Raw genomic sequence first — 22,223 nt, forward strand, 5'->3', positions numbered from 1 at the left:
AGCCCCTGTTCCACTATGCCGTTCTCGCTACGATTTGACAATTTTCTCAGATCGGGAAGGATCGAGTAAAACCTGAGCCGATTTGGACACAGTACGATGTTAGAACGCTCAAGGTACGCTGCAGTTACGACTACCACGTGTTTGCTACGCTCTTACTACGATGATCGGGAATGAGGCATTACGATCTCTGCCGCTGCAGCTACGCTTTAGAACGATAGCAATGAATTGTTATAAACAAAGACGTGATGACTTTTCCAAGGCTTTTTCTTGATGTTCTTGCTTTTACAGTCCGTCTTCGTCCAATTGTAGATGATTTCATATTCTTCAAAATTCTGCTATGTCCTCTTCCTCCTCTTTAAGCATCACGTGCAGTCTCTCTTTCTTCGCCTTTTGGGTAGCTGCTTTGCTGCTTTCTTCTCTTCTTTTTCTTCATCTCTTCTCCTTCTTCTTCATGTTCTGCCCTGACAGGTGTAGCGACAAATATATGAAAATATATGCAGTCCTTGATCACGTTAAAAAGTTAAATGTCGTCAGTATCTTCAGCCACTCCTGGCCCACTGAAGGAAAGAAAAGGGCCACGAAGAGAGAAAAGACAACAAATCCTAAACAGCAGACATGGTAGAACTAGACTTTCCAGACAAAAATTTCAGAAGAAAGAAAGGAAACACGACTGAAACTGAGAAAAAATCGGTATTCTGGCAATATGACTGTAACGTGAAAGGAAATTTTCTAGATTATTTACTTTAGTTATAAAGTGAGAAATGTTTCTTGAATTCTATTGCTAGCTTGTCTGTTTCAAAGTTGAAGTTGATTACGTTGATATAAAATCTATTTCTTACGCTGACGTGTTAAAACGGTAGTTGTAACTTAGATTCATAAATGCTCAGTGACTTACTTTACTTTTATTTACGTAGATGTTACACTTTTGCTTCGCTTAATAATGTTTCTTTTTTTTCATTGAGAGTTGTATGTACATTGCTTGAAGTCCACCTTGATATCGATTGGCTGGGATGAGTTGACAAAAAAATAAAAAACCAAGATTTTCATCATTTTTGCTAATGTAAAGTGTAATATTGTTTTAATTTTCATAATAATGTACTCTGTTCCACATATCAGCACACTTCATGAATTTAGAAATTAATGTGATACATGTATTTCCTTTTACACACTCTTGGGCTTATACTTTATCAATGAATACATACATATTTTGCATTCACTTTTTCATTCTTAAATAATGAGAACAATAATGACAAAGAAAACACGACTCAATAGGGCTGTAGGACTGTCATTTTTTAAACTCTATAAACTAATGGTGCATTTATGGGCATATAGGCCTATGTTTCATTTTAGACCAAGTTAATTTCAGCCCACCTATATGTAATGCACTTCCGAAGCGTGGCGGTGTATTTTTTTTTTTCACGAGAGATCAAACTTTGATTTGCTATTCTTCACATCCAATGCAAATATTGAATGCATAATATGAACGAACCTATTATATTATACATGGTGTCCCGGCTGACAGAATGCTACAAAACTGTCTCTTATTCAAAAAGATATGAGCGACTGAATGAAATCGTTACATTGTTCAATAGGAAAAAACACCTCAAATTCTATTTGACACAATGATAATCAATCTTTATGCAGGCGCTTTGATCTCCATGAAAATTTGTGATTTACAAAATCTGTAACTTTGGGCACTGATATCCTACTTGACTGAGCGATAGTGCAGTCGTAAAAACTGATAACGAATGCGTCAAAAAGTAACTACTAAAAACGGATAAAATGAATGAATACAAGTGAATGCATTTTTTTTTTTGGGGGGGGGGGGTGGTACCTTTTTGAGTGGCTCACAAACAGAGTGATCAGTCTTTATCATCGTTTTTTTTTTTCAGGAAAAATGACTATATAATTGAAACGCCTGCGCGAGAATTGATAATTGTGGTTTCAAAATAGGAAGTGTTCTTCTATCAACTATAGGTTTTCCCGGCCAATTTCGCTCTTTTGTCAGTCCAATTCCTAATTGCTGCATTCAATTTAGCAAAATATAGCATAGATGACATGTTCGGAAGCTCAATTTTATGATTTCTTCATTCAAATTCATTTTGGAGCATTCAAATTACCTTTAGCCTCATTCTAATTAACACTTTTTCAATTGAAATTCGTAAAACAAGCACCATTTTGTTATTCGTTCATTCAGTTTAGAATTATATAGTCACGTGATCACGGACATGCTGCTCTCGTTCATTCAAATTCATGTTGGCAATCAATTTAACATCTTTTGCAGTCAATTTAGCACGCATGTTTATGGTTTGGTTCTTTCTTTTTTATAACTTAGTTACTGTTCTCCAAGCGTCATTACGTTTCATATTTTCGTACTCATTTTATACATTTTGGCAATATTTTTTTTTTCTTTAATGTGCTTAGTGACTCTTCAAGTCCGAAGATAATGCAACATGTGCATGGCCACAACTTATCTCGCCGTTGAGCGCTTTATTCTGTGTGTCGGCCAGTTCTAGGAAGTCAAGGTTATGATCATCAAATATTCCTATAATTCTTTTTCTGTCCCCTTGACAAAATTGTAATACGTCTGTTTCTAACTTGTGCCGTCATAACTGGAAGAAGATGAAGTTAAACTATATAATAGTATTGGTACATGTAGGCCTAAAATGGCATGTATGAAAGAAAAGGGGCGTTACAGAACAGCAGACTCGAGTAATGGTAAAAAATACGATACTTTTACTGCTTTAAACAGTGCGTGGATGAAACAATAAGTCACATAGAAATACGCGTCTAAATGTTATCAACTTTTCAAAAAAGAAATAACATGGCATTAATTTGAATGAACATGTTAGGAATTTGACTGCCCATACGCGAAATTGATGACTGAAGAGCACGTGCCAATTTGAATGCCCGTTTTACGAATTCGAAAGGCACATGTGCAAATCTCATGGATCGGAATGCTAATTGAACGAACAACTTTTGAATGAAAGAATGTGCAGTGACGAGGATTTCGCTAAATTGAATGAACCTTTTATCAAATGGACTGACAAAAGTGCGAAATTGGCCGGGAAAATCTATACCAAAGATAATCATTTCTTTCGTTCATTCATGCTTTTGCAATTAATAGTCAGTTTTATAGCACTCTTTTGGGCCATGCCGTATTCAAGTATAAATACTGAATTGTCTCATATAACCAAACGAATAACTGTAACCAATTCTTCTTTCACTCGATCACTGTACGAACCTGCCGACCCGTTCGATGCAAGATCTTACACAGGTCGTGTCATGTCGAGCTGGTCTAAGAAGTCTAGTAGAAATCGAGTATTGTCCGTGTAGCGATCGTGTTTTGATTGTGTGTAGATCGGGATGTTCGAGTAGAGATCTATGTGGTTGTCGAGGAGAGATTCTGGAGATGTCGAGAATGGTCGCGTGTGGATCGTACAAGATCGAATAGCGGTCGGGAAGGGATCGTAATGAAGGACGATCGAGCATTTGGTCGGGATTGCTCTGGTAAAAATAGGTGATCGGGATTGATCTCGCTTGATCGACTTGATCTGATCGGCAGTGGGAACGGGGTATAAAACAGAACCTCCTTCCATGACGGAGTATGGATGCGACTATACAGAAAAGTACGTTCGCATGGTGTAGACCTATAATTTCTGCTAGCTACTTATAGAAGTGAAAGCCTGCAGTCTAGAACAGTAGGGAAAGGAAGTGGGGCAAGGTGTTGTATAGTGGGTTACAAGTAACAAGACTTATGACTGCAAAATAAGGAAGGAACAGAAAAGGCGTGGCAGTTACCGTCTCAGTATTTATTGCAGAACTGTTCGTCTCCAGACATGCACTCATGTATATAAGAACAGTTTCAATAAGTGGAGTGTTGGAATGCATGGTGACACCTGAGACACATGCATACTAATACACGGAGGTTACATAATGACGTTACATAATGAATGTGAGGGTGTCTAGACACTTTATGAATATGCGATGTATATCTGTAAACACAACACAAGGCATTGTGTGATGTTTGGTCAGAGTTCCAAGTAAATATAGATTTCCCAGTTTGACCACGTATTTTGATATTTGATTCGTGTCTTTTGTAAAAAATTATTACATTCTTATCTATAGATCCCAGTTAGAAGCTGCGCTTCCAAGCGTATGCACATTGTGATCGCATGTTCAGGATTTGGTTGTGGTGGTTTGTATAGAAACATAATGTGAAAAAAATTACCTGCACAAGACATCAAGGCTATAATACAAGGTCTCATGTAATCGTTTTCATAGAGTGATATAATAATTGTGATCGCTGATGCAATCTGCGGAGCTCAGTGATCTATACAATCAAATATATAGATAAGATGATATATGATATAGTCATTTTATTTCCATGTGCATAATCATGAAAAAATGCCATGCCATAAATCTCCTGACAAAGTTAATTCCCCTCTGTAATTCTTCCTCATTCTTTGTTTGAGGTACATCGTGGTGTAGTTTCATGATTCACATATTCCTGAAATTTATTTTCAGTTTCAGTTTATTTTTTTTTATTTAATCACGGCAATATGCTTCAGCAAAGCTGTTCTTCTGCAAATCCGTGAACAGCATAAAAATAGCAGAAATACATACAAACTGCATATACAATGATAAAGAAAGGAACAAGTGTCAGCTAACAACAAAAACAACGATAAATTAAACCTACGGTAACATATTATTTTAACAATATCAAATAGAGAAAGAGAGAGCGAGAAAAAAAAATCCTGGGCAGTTGCTTAGGCTACAGCAGAGATATATCAAGAGCTCGTTTGAAACTGGTGAGAGAGAGCTTACTTTTCAAGTCATAGGCTAACTGATTCCAACTCTGGACTCCTCTAAAGGAAAGAGTTCTTTTTCCAACTTCTGTTTTTACCTTATACAATACAATTTTTTTTTTCATATTGTTTCTCAGAAAATAATTTGTTACATATTCTTCAAAATATTGCAATACATATTCTGGAAGCATTCCATTAGAAATTTTATACATAACATGTAGTAATTGTTTATACCTTCGTTTTTCCAAAGTATCTAATGACAAACGATTGTAGATTGCTGAGGTCGAGTATCTTGGTTCAACCAAAAGGACAGTTTTCAAAGCTCTATTTTGAATGATTTGCAATTTTTCAGAATCCGTTTTTCGCAAATTACCCCATACAACGCTGCAATAATCAAATTTGCTCTGAATAATGGACTTGTAGAATACAAGAGCAGTTTTTTTCAGTTATACAAAATCTTATTCTTTTCAATAAATAAAGACTTCTCACTGTGCTTTTTATCACCTTATCCACCTGTTGGCTCCAATCAAGATGTTGGTCAAGATAAACTCCTAAGTATTTACAACAAGTAACAGAGGGAACCTCAGATTCATCAATGCTGACTCTCAATACCTTGTTCCCAATCCTCTTTCTGGAACCTATTAACATCGCTTAACACTTTTTCACATTCAGAGCAAGTGAGTTTACTTCCAACCATTGTGACAAGCACGTCAAGTCTTTATTGAGACCTCTTTGTATTTGACCGAGATCTTTGCCAGGTAAATAAAGACATGTATCGTCAGCGTATAAATGGACCTTACATTCCTTAATGCAATCAGGCAAATCGTTGATGTATACATTGAATAACAAGGGCCCTAACGTAGAGCCCTGTGGGATTCCACATGTTACATACCTAGGCTCGGATATGGAGCTGTCAATAGTAGTATATTGAACACGATCACGGAGATAATTACCAAACCATTTACATGCATTACTATTCAATCCAAGGAGAGATAACTTATGAAGAAGTGTCGCATGATTGACTGTGTCGAATGCCTTTTTGAGGTCAATGGAGACCATTCCAACCATTTCACCCTTATCTAAGCTACGAAGCATTTCAGCTCATTTCTTCTGTGACACAAAGTAAAGCAGTCATAGTGGAATGGGCAGGTCTGAAGCCTGATTGATTTGGGTTAATAATATCATTTCTATGCAAATAATCATACAACTGGTTAAAGATGAGCCTTTCGATTACTTTTGTAATAACAGACAAAACAGATATCGGTCTGTAATTACCCATCTCACTTCGACTACCACTTTTATACACTGGTGTAACTTTTGACACCTTCCATTGTTCTGGAATACAACCACAATTCAAAGAAAGATTTGATATATACCGCAGTGGTTTTGCAATTATACGTATAACAGGCTTTATCATTGTTATTGGTATAATGCCCATTCCATATGAGTTTTTCATTGGCATACTTTCAACCACTTTCACAATGTCTTCTTCAGTTATATCTTCAAATGAGAACATGGAACTCCTTTTCGGTACATATTTTGCAATCTCTTCCTCTGTTCTTTGATCATGACTCTTGCAAATCGCATCTCCTATTTTTGTGAAATATGCATTAAAACAATTTGACATATCAGTTTTACACTTGACCTGTGTTTGATTTTGAATATCAACTTTCAGTTCGCAAACCGCTCGTCATGAGATTTGTACATATTATTATGGATTGATGGTTTCTCGTACTTACGAGCAAGTAAAATATTTATTCAATATAATTATAATAGGCCTATCTAATTTCCCTTTCTGGTTTTACGTCTGGCTATATATATATATATATATATATATATATATATATATATGACCCACTCTCCCTCATTTCCTTACATAATTTTTTTGTTGCAGTTGCAGAGGGGTCATGATGAGTAACGGCAACCAATCCATGCTGCTTGATCAAGCACCGGCTTACGTAGCCGATGTCTCCTACGAGTACGAAGGCGTGCTCATGCCCAAATTCACGCCAGCTCGCTGCGTAGAGGCCGTCAGGAATTTTACCGTACGGGACGACGATATCTTCCTCATAACATATCCAAAGTCAGGTACGATTTCATAACCAGTTATAACATGTCCCGGGTTTATTTTCTTTTTGCTAGTTGATAGTCATATTCAAATTGATATTTCATTTCATTTATTTTCTATTGTTATATATCTCAGTTGAACTAGCAGCAGGCTTTCTGAAGCGCTCTATTTCGTTAATTATCCATTGGACTGAGTAGACAATGTTCGTTTCTTTCCCTCATCCTTTCTTCTATACTTATGTATCATACTGCGTGCGTGTGTGTGTGTGTGTGTGTGTGTGTGTGTGTGTGAGAGAGTTGTGAGAGGGTATAAATGTAGTATTATGTATTAGCGTGATGATGCCGAGTAGCTGTTTATCTACTTGACTACACACAAAATTAATTGTATTTTTTGCAATTGTAAAGTGTAGTATTCTTAAGGCCCTGTCACACCTTTCCGACAGGGCAAGCTACGCGGGCTTGTTGCGTGTATGGATTTTCCAGCACGCAGGCTAATTTTCTGCGGACGGACAAGGTTTTGGGCGAGTTTCGCTTGCGTCTTACCTGTTTAAAGTTTGCTACTTACGTCCTAATCTCGTTCTAGTTGTAGTTACGGGCTATAGTTTCGCGGGAGTTGCCTGCGAGGTGCTACCGCTACGGCCCTTCTACAGGATCTCTGCGTGGACATCTACGGGCAATACCCGCCACTCACCCGTAACATGTTTGAGCATGCTCAAGAGCCCATCACACCTTTCCGGGCAAGCCTTGCTTGTCTGTTTGCAAAGACTCGTTAATCCGAAAATGACTAAAATGAATTAAGGTTCATTATTTTGAAGGTTTGTTAATCCGATAATTTAAAAAAGAAAATCGTTATTCCGAAGGTTTGTTAATCCAGAAAGAATAAAGGTTCATTATTCTGAACTTTCGTTCATCCAAAAACAAAATAAGGCTAGTTCTTCAAAAATTTGATGGTTGGTTAAAAATACGCACTTTCTTTTCATTTTTGGATTACCGAACCTTCAGAATAACGAACACCACACACTTTGCACATCACTCAGTAAAGGATCGGTTTGCCCGATGTCAAAGCTGAAATAGTGCAATGCTGCAAGAAATGTCACTTTGAATAGGAAAGTTATGGGATTCTAAAGTTTTTCTAGGTCTCACGAAATAGTACAGTATTAGTCGGATCACAGTGCAAATGAGATGAGCTGATGACGTCATACTATCACGAGTCTCCCGTTGACCTATACATGATCGTCACCATCCGTCTTCGTCTCAGACCTGTTCAATCTCTTAAAAGTTTATATTATGATTTGCAAAGGCAATCGCTACCTTTGTGATTATCATAGATGTTTGAGTCACGTATTAGTGCAGCATGTACATTGAGTGATACTTGTAGATTATAGGCAGATAGGACTACAAGATTTGTTTGTACTCAATGTATGTCCCTTTTTCATGCCCACATTTTTTACACTTTCCGTGTATTTTCTGCCCCTTATACGTGGATTCTCTTCATCTTGTATTCCGTGGTATGTTTTATTAATGTGCTTGGTTTTGACCCATATATCATCCTTTTGTTTCCTCTTCTTAACCATTCTTCCTGTCCATTTTTCTCTCTTATCCAGGAACAACATGGGTACAGCAGATTGCTCTTCTGGCTCTCCACAACGGTGATGAGAGCCAATTCAAACATAACATTATGAAGATTGTCCCGTTCTTGGAAGCTGTCGAAAGCATGAATTTAGAGTCGGTATGTCGTTTTCATTGCATTTGCGTTTCTTTGGTCATGTCGTCATGGCAATGCATTGTGAGATAGATTCTTCGAAGGAGAGGGGAATCTTCTTCAGACGAGTGACTAACCTGATATCCATTCATGCGCCTGTGATCTAGTAGTTTATTTCACACTCACTTTCATGCAGCCCATCGAAAGTTAGGCCAATATGAACAATACAGACACGGGAGTATAGCATGTGGAAAGAACCCTACTGGAAAGAACACAGTGTCCCACAGTGCGTTCAAAGTGTGTTCACAGTGCATTCAATCGACTATGTAAAAACGCTCAAATTTAACAGTGTGCAGACGATTTTACACTGTGGTGTGGTTTTCACAGAGTGTTCACATAGTAATACTTTGTTTCACATTGTGTTTCCTCACACTGTGGAACACCGTCATTTGACTGTGTTCTTTTCAGCAGTTACAGTAGTTGCTATAAGCTACTGAAATCCTTGCATCTGATTGGCTGAGAGCAAATTTGTCACAGAAATGTGGCATTTGTTACTGATATAACAAGTTTTATGAATCGGGACCTCGATTGAATCGATCGGTTTATAATCATTCGAAAGACCACGACTACCTCTGCGCAGCTAGGCCTGCTATTATATATATAGTGCATGAGGCTGAATGCACTATAACAATATAAGCACCGACAAATTCATAATTTGGAGGTGCTTGGTACTTGTTATAGTGCAAACAGATGTCATGCACTATGTGTTATATAAAATAGCATACATACCCAGGCAAGATAAATTGAAAAAATACGAAAGCCTTGATCATTTAAGACTCTACACATGTATCTACCTGTGTAGACAAAATCCTGGGGCCGTATTCTGAGAGCTTATTAAGTGTCTGATTAGCACTTAATTACCGAATTGGTATTCTGAGAGCATGATTAAGTAGGGGGTATATTAACTACCATAGCAACAAGCGTTTTGGCGGGAAGGACCTACGCGTTTGCGGGTATCAGTGCGCGTGCACCTCTGAGAGGACTTAATCACAGAGTTAATTACGAATCGGTATTCTGAGGGTGTAATTAAGTACGAAAGTTAATGGAAAACTTAATGATACCAAAGAGTGTCATTAACTACTCCGATATCACGCAATACATCGTGTTTTCTCTGCCATAACGATGCTTACCGTCTTCGGTAACCGAGGAGCGGTTGAATGTTGTTATCATGGTATCCGTAGAATTCAGAGAAAAAACAGAAATATAGCCGATCTTCGAGGAATTTTGTCATTTTATGTGAGCAAAGAGGTTGAGATCTTCGCGTGCGTAGGTGAGGGCTTGTAATCAAAAATATTGAATACCGGAGTGTGCGCACGGAGCTCTTGGGTTGTAATTACAGGGGGCGTGGAGGAGCGCGCATTGAGGGCATATTTGCACGTGTAATCATCATTTTGGCTTCTAACAAGGCGTCTGATTGGATGGAATAACAATTAGATGGGAGGGACCTAAGATAATTACAGGGGACTTAATCATACCTTAATTACGTCCTCAGAATACCGATTTTGCCCATGATTAAGGGCGTATTAACTTCACGACTTAATCACGAAGTTAATTACAGACTTAATTACGACCTCAGAATACCACCCCTGAAGATCCAAACTCAACTATCGAGTCTAGGGTCTATATAGATCTAGATCTAACAGTGCAAGTAACAGCTCGATAGGTTAGGACTAGCGTTAACGTTTATCTACGAGCGACAGAGCTAGTTACTAATTAGGTCTATGGATCTAACTCGTCAGACGCCCTACTTACTGCACTGGGTCCAGGACCAGGACTAGATGATGTATTGTTGTAGGATTGGGGATCTACTGGATCTAAACGCATGGCTCGTGCCAGGCATTGTAGGCGTTGACTTTCACTTTGTGTAGCAAGTCACCGTCATTGAAGTCACCATTGCTGCAAATGTGGATGCCGAGAGTGTGTTGCAAATGTCGTTGTAAAAGTTCATAGCGTAGCGTGATCAAAGAGCGCTTACTGCATAGCCCTACCGTACATACGCTGCCCATTTCTACGGCGCACTTCCGCGTAGAATGTACGGAGAAAGCGGCACAAATCTTCTGTTGACTTGTTCAGATATCCGTCTGATTGATTCCTTTTTCAGAACAGTCGGAGTCCAAAATTCGTAGGGCGTATTTCATGACATCCTTTGTTTTCTTTGTGTCCTTATCGTCTAAGATGCTGTTTATATAGATCAGTCTATGTAAAAGTAGCGAACCTGTTGTTTTCAGCTTCCATGTTTAAATCTACCGCTGAAAGTCTAATCCCACACAGATAAGTTGCTGGCATAGCCAGCGAGAATCGAGAATAACGATAATATCGAGTAAAGCATATCGCGGTTATGTGGCACAGTCGCATCGATAAGATGCGGGATTCAAGTACTCGGTGATTAAAGTGAGGGAGCAAAAACCGATAGTCACATCGATAGTGGGTTATCGTTTATAATTGTTATATTTTGTGTGCACTATAACTTTTGTCATGCACTGCCGGCCTGTATCATAAGTATGTATGCTATTTTATATAATAGAATAGAATATTGCCCGTCAGCAATCACTGACTGTGCATCGAAGAGTATAGGCCGACCCATCAGCAAGTTTCGACTCGCCGATTCTTCGATCAGTGATTCACTGCAGTACACAATTCGTTACTGGGATTCCCCGATACATCCAAGTCGAGTCAGCCTTCCATTTCATGGCATGCCCACGCTACCGGGTCTCTCTTGCATAGTGCCTGCTGGTTTCATCGGTATTCTTGTATAAAAAATGAATGGTTTACGATTCAAAAGAAGAGAAGGCATGAACACGAAAATTGAAAAGAAATATCACTTCAGTAAAAATTCAAATTAATGGCATCCTTGGAAGGGGAAATTGTGTAATGTTCTTGGGTAATGTCTACTTGATTCCTGCACAGGCTGCGACCTAAAAAATGTGTGTCGGGGATGGGGGAAACTTGTACAGTAATACAATGAAAGGGGCTTTCGCATAGAGTTGCGTAGTGTTGTGTACCGACTACGCGGAGCTTGCGCTACCCCACGCTGTGTGACGCTGGACTATGCGAGATGGACGCAAAGAATTAAACATGTTTGATTTTTTCGCGTACTTTTGACGAAGATAATGACGCCAAAATACGCAGTTTGCAGGGCGGATCCAGGAATTCCGTAAAGAGGGGGCGTGTTTACCAAATTAAAGGGGGCGCACGTACCCCTCCCCCATTTTTTCTTTTTATTTCTTTTGTTTTAACAAAAGAATAAAGGGGGGCGTGCGCTGGTTGCGGTCCTCCCTGGATCCGCCCCTGGTTTGTACGCAAGTCTATACAACACCACGCTATATACTGTACGCCATGCCTACGTAAAAAAAAAATAAAAAAAAAATACGCAGTTTGTACGCAAGTCTATGCAACACTATGCTACTGTATGCCATGCCTACGTAATATTATACAAATGATGCACAGGATAGAGAATAATCCTGTGCATCATTTGTTTTATAAAATGGGTCGAAAACTAACAGCATTTTTCACGTACCTTTGTGGATCAATACCAGTCAGCTACATGTAGCACTCGCTCAAGAATCGATGTCCGAAGATGTTCGTCCCAAGCATTTACGCACGTCGCACTCGGAAATCCCGCACATATAAGTACTGTACGTATAAGAGTATACGTACGCCGCACATGTTATGCACACAAGAAAGGCCGGCCGGCAGCCCGAACTAGAAGTTGTTTACAGGATTGGCAGCGCGTATAGTAGCGCGCGACGCACTTGTACCAACTGATTGAGTGCGCACTGCTAGTGTAAACATTGTGACGTCAGGCCGTGCATGTTAGTGAGAAATTAATGTACGCACACGTGACTCATTTCAGCGCTTCCACTTGGCTACATTCTTGAACCCATTTTATAATATACAAATAATACACAGGTGAGAGTGAGCTGCATCTCCACTAACGTCACGAGCTTAAACCTGTGTAATATTTGATTTATAAAATGGGTCCAAAACTAACAAAATTTTTCATGTACCTTTGTGGGTCAATACCAGTCAGCTACAGGTAGCACTCGCTCAAAAGTCAAGATGTCCGAAGATGTTCGTCCCAAACATTTACGCACGTCGCACTCGGAAATCCCGCACATATAAGTACATACGTACGCCATCGCCGCACATGTTATGCACAAGAACGGCCGGCTGGCGTGGCATGGCAACCAGAACTAGAAGTTGTTTACAGGATTGACAGCGCGTATAGTAGCGCGCGACGCACTTGTAACAACTGTGCATGTTAGTAAGAAAATCATGAGCGCACACGTGACTCATTTCTTGAACCCATTTTATAAAGTACGCATAGCTATGCTATTACGCGCCACTGCGGACGCAATACTATAACCATCCTGAAACTTGCATCTATTTGGGCTTGCGCACTACGCCGCATTATGGCGTGCTAGTGTGTTCGTGGTATATTTAGTGGCTGTCAGGCAGATTTTAGACATGTCATATTTACGAGTATTTCAAGAAATGCGTATTCTCAAGGAAACGCTATGATACGTCATGTTTACGGCACATTTACGCATTATTCACGTATTGGTATTCATTGTCAATACACTACTCGCAGTATTTTTCCCCATTTCAGTTTGCGCTCAAAACTGTTGTAGCTCTCCGAGGAAAAATGTGCCAATATCAATTGGGTTATAGCTCGTTATTCCGAAGGTTCGTTATTCCGAAGGCTCTTTATTCCTAAGATTCGTTATTCCGAAGGTTCATTGTTCCGAATTTCATTTTCGGATTAACCAATCTTCGGAATAACGAACCTTCGGAATAACGCCACAAATTTTGGGATTAACGAACCCTTTTTCATTTCCGGATTAACGAACCTGTAGGTATAGGGAATTTACGTGTTTCGGATTGACGACCCTTCGGAATAACGAACCTTCGGAATAGCAAACCTTCGGAATAACGAACAGCACCCATCAATTGTTGTAGATGCGAATGGCTTTGATATTTTAGACACCTTTGAGTGTACAGTACTGCATTTTGTATGCAATCGCACTTGCAATAGACACAAGAGTGATAAGTCCATGGTTGTGATTGCTCTCTTCAATCGCTGGCGCATAACAGAAAATTAGATTTTGCAACAGTCAGTTCATCTGAGGAACAGGCGCCTGAAGCGGGGGACGCCTCCTTGAAGATTGAGGGCAAAACGCACTCCAACCCCCCCCCCCCCCCCCCCCAAAAAAAAAGAAAAATGCAGAAAAATGATGGCAGAAAGAAAGGGAATGAAATTATAGATAGTGTACGTAAAAGAAAATACACCCCAAACATAAAAAACAATCTTGACTGAATGACAGAATTGCATTTTTGTATTCCTATGGCTTATTTCACCTTTCCCTGGATTTGAAAATAAAAATAAAATGCATAATAGGTCATCAGTTTATAGACCCTTTTAGTCATCATGTTTGTGTGTTGGCACATAATATTTCTAATGGTTATGTACAACCATAATTATGAATGTACCAGAAATGCACATTCTTCTCGACCATGAATTATCTTTAAAAATGACAAAAGGTTCGTTGGTCAAAAAAAGAAAAAGAAAAAAGAAGCTGCATACAAACGTACCTTCGGAATTATGAACCTAACTTTTCTTTTCGGAATAACAAATTAAACTCCGGAATAACGAACCTTATTTCTTTTTTAAATTCACAAACCTTCGGAATAACGTACTTTCGGAATAACGCCACAAATGTTCGGATAAACAAACCCTATTCAATTTTCGGATTAAGGAACATCTATAGGTATAGGAAATTTACCCACGAAGTTTGTGCGTTTTTGGAATAACGATCCTTCGGAATAATATACATCACACGATTTGCATATCTAATGCAATCTGATAAGCTTCCCTCAATTCTGGAATACAATGCCTGTAGAGAATTTTATTACTTATCTTTTTTTTTTACAGCTAGCATGTAAGAGGCTATCAGTAAAATCAAAGGCATAATAAGTACCATTTGCAGGGCCAGATGAATCAAAAACCCTGTTTTAGTGCTTCAAAATAGTTCTTAAATGTGAGTTATGGATAGAAACAACCAATGTAAAAATTTGAATCTGTATGATTAATGTTAAGTATTGTTAGACATACAAAATGTAAACAATACTTACGATAAAAAAAATGTGTTTATACTAAAGCGTCTGTAGTTGCGGTTTATTGAGAAAAATAGGGATACCTCCTTATATTTTAGGCTTTATTGCAAACTTTTGGTAGGATGTTTTGTGATACAACTGACGTACACGTACATATGCATCAAATGTGATATCTCGAACATTTTTAAATCACTGCTCCTAATGGTAAACAATACCTTTGAAATAACTGCCATCATATTATGTATCATTATCTCTATGTGTGTTTGCTTGATATTGTGTAAATACCAGTGTAACCTCATCTCAATAGTGTACCTGGTATCCTCAAATATTATGTTATCATTTCTTTGCCCAAATGTCGATGTTGTTAGTGATACTGGAGCAACGGCGTAGCCAGGATTTCATCTTAGGGGGGGGGGACGGTTAGTCTGCGAGGGAGCGAAGCGACCGAGCCCGAGCGAGCGGAGCGAGCGAGGGGGGGGGGGGGGGGGAGGGTGTGGGAGGGGGTATCCCCCCTCCGCCGGTAAGAACTTTTTGCATTTTGATGTTGTAAATGGTGCAATTTGATCCATGTTTTTGCGCGTTCTATCGACGTGAAACAGTCCCACTTGTTTATGGTAGCATTATATTTTGATGTAGATTATCATTGAACAATTTGCCTATAAAATGCTATCATTTAAATACGCTTCTTGTATTAATTCTTTTCACTGAATATAATGAACGCGACTGAACCCGAACGAGCGGAGCGAGTGAAGGGGGAGGGGAGGGTGTGGGAGGGGGGTGTCCCCCTCCCACGGTGAGAACTTTTTGCATTTTGATGTTGCAAATGGTGCAATTTGATGCATGTTTTTGCGTGTTTTAACGAGTTGAAACAGTCCCACTTGTTTAAGTTTGTAGTATATTTTGATGTAGATTATCATTGAACAATTTGCCTATAATATGGTATAATTTAAATACACTTCTTGTATTACTTCTTTTCACTGAATATCATGAACGCGACTGAACCCGAGCGAGCGGAGCGAGCAAGGGGGAGGAGAGGGTGTGGGAGGGGGTGTGCCCCTCCCACGGTAAGAACTTTTTGCATTTTGATGTTGCAAATGGTGCAATTAGATGCATGTTTTTGCGCGTTCTATCGACGTGAAACAGTCCCACTTGTTTATGGTAGCACTATATTTTGATGTAGATTATCATTGAACAATTTGCCTATAAAATGCTATCATTTAAATACGCTTCTTGTATTAATTCTTTTCACTGAATATCATGAACGCGACTGAACCCGAGAGAGCGGAGAGAGCGAAGGGGGAGGGGAGGGTGTGGGAGGGGGTGTCCTCCCTTCCACGGTGAGAACTTTTTGCATTTTGATGTTGCAAATGGTGCAATTTGATGCATGTTTTTGCGTGTTTTAACGAGTTGAAACAGTCCCACTTGTTTAAAGTTGCAGTATATTTTAGTGTAGATTATTATTGAACAATTTGCGTATAAAATGGTATCATTTGAATAATTTTCTTGTATTAATTCTTACACTGATTATCATGAACACTGTTCAGCAGTCAAACAGAAAAAGCATGCACACGAGGGTGTAGATAGGGGAATATCCCCTCCCACACGAAGGTGATTTTGCGTTTTCATACCTGAAATTCAGCGATCTGTTGCAAATTTTTGGTGCAATACTTTTTCATCGAAGTGATAAAATCACGGAATTTAGCTCTTATTCCGAATGTGCACCATCTGCATGTGTGTATGTATAAAGTCTAGTGAGGTAGAGCTTAGGGGAAGGGGGATTCCTCCTCCCGCTCGCGGAGCTTTTGCGTTTTTAGAATTGAAATAAAGCGATCTGGGTATAGCCACAGTCTATACTTCTATGCATGGCGGAAGGGGGGGGGGGAGGGGCGGGCGAGCAGGGAGAAGGCGTGGGCGAGTGTTATCCCCACCACCCTTCCCTTCCGATGGAGCTTTTGCCTTTTTAAGGTTGAAATTGAGATATCTCGTCTACGCATTTTTGATGGAATCAACATTTGGGAAATCACACACACACACACACACACACACACACACACAAACTGATGGGGGGGGACTGAGGGAGGAAAGGGTCGATTAGAAGGGGAAATTCCCTTTATACATGAGGAAACCTTGAGTTTTCGGAATATAAGTGATAAGTCTTGTGCACTCAGAATTATTCATAATTTTTTGTAAATCTAAAAAGTGTACTAAGCTAGGGAAAGAGGCACAGAGGGGGAGGGTTTGGGAGGGGGTATCCCCCTCCCAAGCACGAGAGATTTTGCATATTTTGAATTGAAATTCAACGATCTGGTGCACACTTTGAGTGAAATATTAAAACAAATATCTTATTTGATGAAAAGTTGCAAAGGAGACCCGCTTCATGTGCATGCATAGAGTATACACGCATTTTTTTTCCGCCTCCCAAATCCCCGGTCCAAATCTCGGGGGGGGGGGGGGGGGGGGGCATCGCCCCTATCGGCCCCCCCCCCCCCCCCCTGGCTACGCCAGTGTACTGGAGGCCATGGTATTGATGTTCTCTAGCTCGTCTTCCCACCTTTCCCCAGGCGAGTTCATCTCGGATGCAGACGGAAATTGCGGACGAGAAGCCTTCTCCAAGGATACTGAAGACCCATGTAGTGCCGAAGTGGCTGCCGGACAGTATTCGGGACAGCACGCGAGGAAAGGTCATCTACGTGGCCCGAAATCCCAAGGACATGATGGTCTCCTACTTCCACTTTTGCCGGATATCCTGTAACCTGCCCAAGTATGAATCCTGGGATGTTTTCTACGAGGAGTTCCTGGCCGACAGAGGTACAGTCTTGTCACATTATCGTAACGTTATTGTGGACCACTTCTACTTTAAGTCTTGCTGAAATTTCGATCAACAATCACTTTAGGAAGTAAATTATTGCAAATCTATAATCGCATGTCTTCGATATAAATCCATCTATGCGGCCGCCACAAATCCGATGGACGCGTTTATCGGTCATATAGGAGAAAAGTTGATAATTCACTCGTTTTCCCACTCACCTTGAGAGTTTTAATGAAATAATCTTTGATTATCCGACAATGTCAATGAAATTACAAGTGCATCAATTGGCAGTTCTGTTTTTGCCTTTTACAGTATTAATAATGATAATGATAATAATAATAAAAACAATAAGAAGAAGAACAGCAGAATACATGTAATAGTAATAATAATAACAATAATAATGATAATAATAAAAACAATAATAACAATAATAATGATAATAATAAAAACAATAATAACAATAATCATGTTAACAATAATCACTGTCTATATATTGCCTTCTCTATATAGACTCAAAGCGCACCAACTCTCGCTATTCGTCATGACACCGGCCTCAAATACAAGAAATTCACATTTACTGAACAAACCAAAAGAGAAAAGAACAAATTATAGGCCTGCAGATAATAGGAACCGACATCAACTTGAATCACGAAACAGTGTCTCTTTATGAAATGACAAGCAATAGTATTATGACTCCAGTTCAAAGGGGCATTCAAGACGATTTTTATAATTTCAAGGCCTTGTCACACCTTTTCGGGCAAGCCTTGCGTGTGACTTGCAAAGAACAATTTTTACTACCCGGAGGTCCCCTTAGATGACCCGCACATGACAGTACCTAGCACATATCTGACCCGTAGTATACCCCGGAGGTACGCACGCAAATCTTTTTACCCGCAACCATGTTTAGGCCCTGTCACACCTTTCTGGGCAAGCTATGTGGGCTTGTTGCGTGTAGGGATTTTCCAGCATACCGGACAATTTCTGAGGGCGGACAAGGATTTGGGCGAGTCAGTCAGTGCACGACTGTGTCTTTCTTGCTGGACGCGTTCTACTTAAAATCTACTTGCGGGTATACTGTGTGACCTGTGTGCCAGGCTCGTGGGGGCTGACAACTGAGTGAAGGAATTCCTCTGAAGGAATGGCAGAAGTCCCACAGAATGTCATTATCTGGGCTGTATACGGGGACTGCGAAGTACCTGCGTGGAAGTTGCGTGCGAGGTGCTGCCGCTAAGGGCATCCTGCTGGCGTTCTGCGTGGATCTCTCCGGGAATCTCCGCGACTCACACGCAGAACACCAGTAGGAGACCCTTACCGGCAGTACGTACCTTGGAGACAACTCGAACGCAGGTACTTCGCAGTACCCGTAAGTCGCTCGTAACAGAAAACGGATCGGTTACAAAGTTCTCACGCAGGTCAAACGGAATACACGCAAGTAGAAGGTAAGGAGCATGCGTCTAGCAGGTAAGAAACAAGTGTGAAACCCGCAGACAATCTTGTCCGCCCGCAGAGAATTCTCCTGCGTGCTGGAAAATCCCTCCTCGCAAAACAAGCCCGCGTAGCTTGCCCGGAAAGGTGTGATACGGCCTTCACATCATGTAGTACATAAATCGACAGTTACATGTGCAGATTTGTGGAATTTATTGTGGTCCATAACTATGAGCAGAGAAACAATACTTTGAAAAACCTTAAACAAATTACACTGAACGATGATGACATAGGAGCCTCACATATTTCAGAAATGTAACACTAGCTGGGTTCACACGTACAAAATAGTGGGAAGACGATCGCGCTCCATATTTCGAGATTTTTTGCAACCGTTCACACGCTCCAAATTAGTGTGATAGCGATCGCGCTCGGAATCTCGATTTTTTTTTTGCAAGCGTTCACACGTAAAAAATTATCCCGCTAATTGCTGATCGAGATAACAGCAAAACCTGCAAACTGGGTCACACAGCGCCCTTCTCTATCACTGCCTGCGCGCACTTCCCTTTGTCCTTCGCAGAGGCCTCGCTGTTGTGATGTGCGCATTGCATGATGGGATATAAAATCTAGAGATTTTAAACCCGACCGTTCATTACACGTACAAGCGCGGGGCGAATTATCCCGCTAATTGAGGATCTAGCGCAAGATATCTTGGGATTAACATCGCGATGCTTATCGCGCTAATTTTCTCTGGTTTTTTTCTGTCCACACGTGCCAAAAACTCGAGATACGGATCGCGATGCAAATCTCGAGATTTGTATCCCGCTAATTGGTGTACGTGTGAACCCCCCTAGTGTAATTTCCATTAATATACTGCTAGCTTGAAAGTTCACCTGTGGATAATCAATGCATGCCGCCTTCTTTTGTTCTGCTTCCTTGAGCCCCAACTCATGCATTCTTGTAGTGAGGCTGTCACGTCATCATGTTGTTCGTAGTGATTTGTTCTTTTTCCTCATCCCAATCACTATAAATTGTGAAACTCTGTACCCAGTATAAGCAATTTACAGTTGTTCATAAATGTATAAATCTGAAAATCATCCGTGGTCTCCTTTAATGATCTATTTTGTTGCAGTTCCCTACGGATCGTGGTGCGAGAACGTCCTCTACTGGTGGAAAAAGCGAGAAGAGCCCAACGTTCTTTTTCTGAAATATGAAGATCTGAAAAAGGTACCAAGAAATATTTAGCCAATAAAATGGTAAAAGGAAGAAAATTACTGTGATTTTTTCATCCTTAACTTCCACTTTTCCAGGTTCGTTTGTTATTATCTTTTTCAAAATTCCCATTCAGTTGTTGTTGTTTTTTCAACCTCGCATTTTTCCTAGGACTTAAAAGGATCAATTGGACAGATCAGCGAGTTCATGGGAATGTCTTTCTCAGAGGAGACAATAGACGCGATGGTGGCGGGTAGCACTTTTGACGCCATGAAGAAGAACAAGACCTCTAATCCAGACCAAGTCTCCAAGAGAAAGAAAGGAGGCGGTACGTCCTTCATGAGGAAAGGTGAGTAGCTCGAGATCCGGATGAGGTACAAAAGAAAACGCATTAAAAGCGGCTCTGAAGCCGACCAACTCTCGCCTATATCTAATATTTAAAATCTTATCGTGATCATAAACAGTTATCATAGACAATGATAGACTTCATTCTTTAAGTCTTGAGTGTAGAGTCAGTGATAAAGTTGTAAATGGAGGATAATCTACTTAAACAATAATTATTTAGTCTGGCGTTGTCTGACGATGTGTGTGATGATATCTTGTTTTCACTTCTTTTTCTTCTTTTCTTGTAGGGGCAGTAGGAGACTGGAGGAACTTTTTCAGTAACGAGCAGAGTGAGCGATTCGACAAGATTTACAAGGAAAAACTGGTTGGGTCCGGACTCAAGTTCACGTTTGAACAAGAATAACAACAGCGAGCAATGATTTCTAATCCCCTCCTTCCATGCACAGACCTCAGAAATATTGGCGCAGGACAATGGGAGATATTTTAAGCAAGTTGTGATAGAGCGAGAAATAAATACATTACAGACCTACGCAATCCCAAGCCGTATAGAGCTGCTTGTTTTGATCTGATTGAATAGAACGGAAGCTATTGTAAATTTTTGGTTCCAATGATGCATTGTGGCAAAAAGTTGCCTAAGAAGACGAAGAAGGCACGTATACCTCTAGAGTGTCAAGTATTTTCCAATTAAAAGAACAACAACTCAAATTAATTAGATTATTATTTAATACAATTTACTGCTGGATTCAAAGGATACCAAATCCCAAATTCAGTATTAGTAGAAGACAACAAAGGAAAAGTCGATAATCAATTCAAAAGTTATGAATTTTCAAAGTTTTGGTGCCGTCATTGCTGGATAAGGATACTACTCCACTTGAAAGCGTTATTTTGGACAGCAACATACAGAAAATATAAGGAAAAATCCATCCATGAAATCTATTTTTTAATGAAAAGTACACATTTCATCAAATTGTTACCATGGTTACTGACATATTGAAGGGTACTGGTAATGTTATTTGCCCCTCCCTCTTTCTGAAAGCTTTATTAAAATCAACTGCTCTTTCAATGCGCTAGAAAAGAGAAATATACACTAGTATAGGTTGAATTTTCTTCATATTATTGCCCATAGAAGATGTGATAGATATTACAAATTAATGTAGCAGCTTCCCTTTCCAGCGGTGACGGCACCGAAACTTTAAAAATGTATAACTTTTGAATCCATCGCTCGATTTCCTTAATCTTTTAGTAATGTCTTCAACTAATATTGCTGCTTTCACTCAATCTACATTTACGATTGGGCTTTGGTTTCCTTTAATCTTGATAAGATGTGTTGTTTGCATTGTAGTGCATGATATCGGTTGTATTTCAGCTCTTACGGTCAACGAGGTGCAGGATGTTTTCTTAGAGTGACGGGTATTAACTGTATGATAACCGCTGACATGAGCTCTATATAATGCTTCAAAAGCTTTGAATCATTTAGGCATGTGATTGCAAATTGTTTTATCATTGTGGTGTGGATTCGCGTAGTTTTAAAGATTTGGGCAGGAACCTTTATTTTTTATGATCGAATCTTGCTTTATTCATGTGTTCGTGTATATATTTCTCTCCTTTTAATAGCAATATTTGTATTATAACAATCTAATCTTATTTTCTTTTCTTGGTACATTCAAGCTGTGTCTTATATAAT

At 39.7% G+C, this 22,223-nt stretch overlaps 1 protein-coding gene across 1 annotated transcript; it reads left to right on the plus strand.

The window, feature by feature from the left end:
* The first annotated feature begins 6,718 nt into the window (after positions 1-6,718).
* On the plus strand, positions 6,719-21,143 carry LOC139728202 (sulfotransferase 1C2-like). The gene is made up of 6 exons (XM_071639163.1): positions 6,719-6,896; positions 8,480-8,604; positions 17,313-17,559; positions 20,115-20,209; positions 20,366-20,543; positions 20,827-21,143. Exons 1-6 carry the CDS (start codon positions 6,719-6,721, stop codon positions 20,940-20,942), a joined length of 939 nt encoding a protein of 312 aa, XP_071495264.1. The 3' UTR covers positions 20,943-21,143.
* Positions 21,144-22,223: the final 1,080 nt, after the last annotated feature.

Source organism: Diadema antillarum, unplaced genomic scaffold, assembly GCF_040938485.1.
Source record: "Diadema antillarum isolate AM-2024a unplaced genomic scaffold, OU_Dant_1.0 seq00000169_RagTag, whole genome shotgun sequence".
NCBI classification, from domain to species: domain Eukaryota; kingdom Metazoa; phylum Echinodermata; class Echinoidea; order Diadematoida; family Diadematidae; genus Diadema; species Diadema antillarum.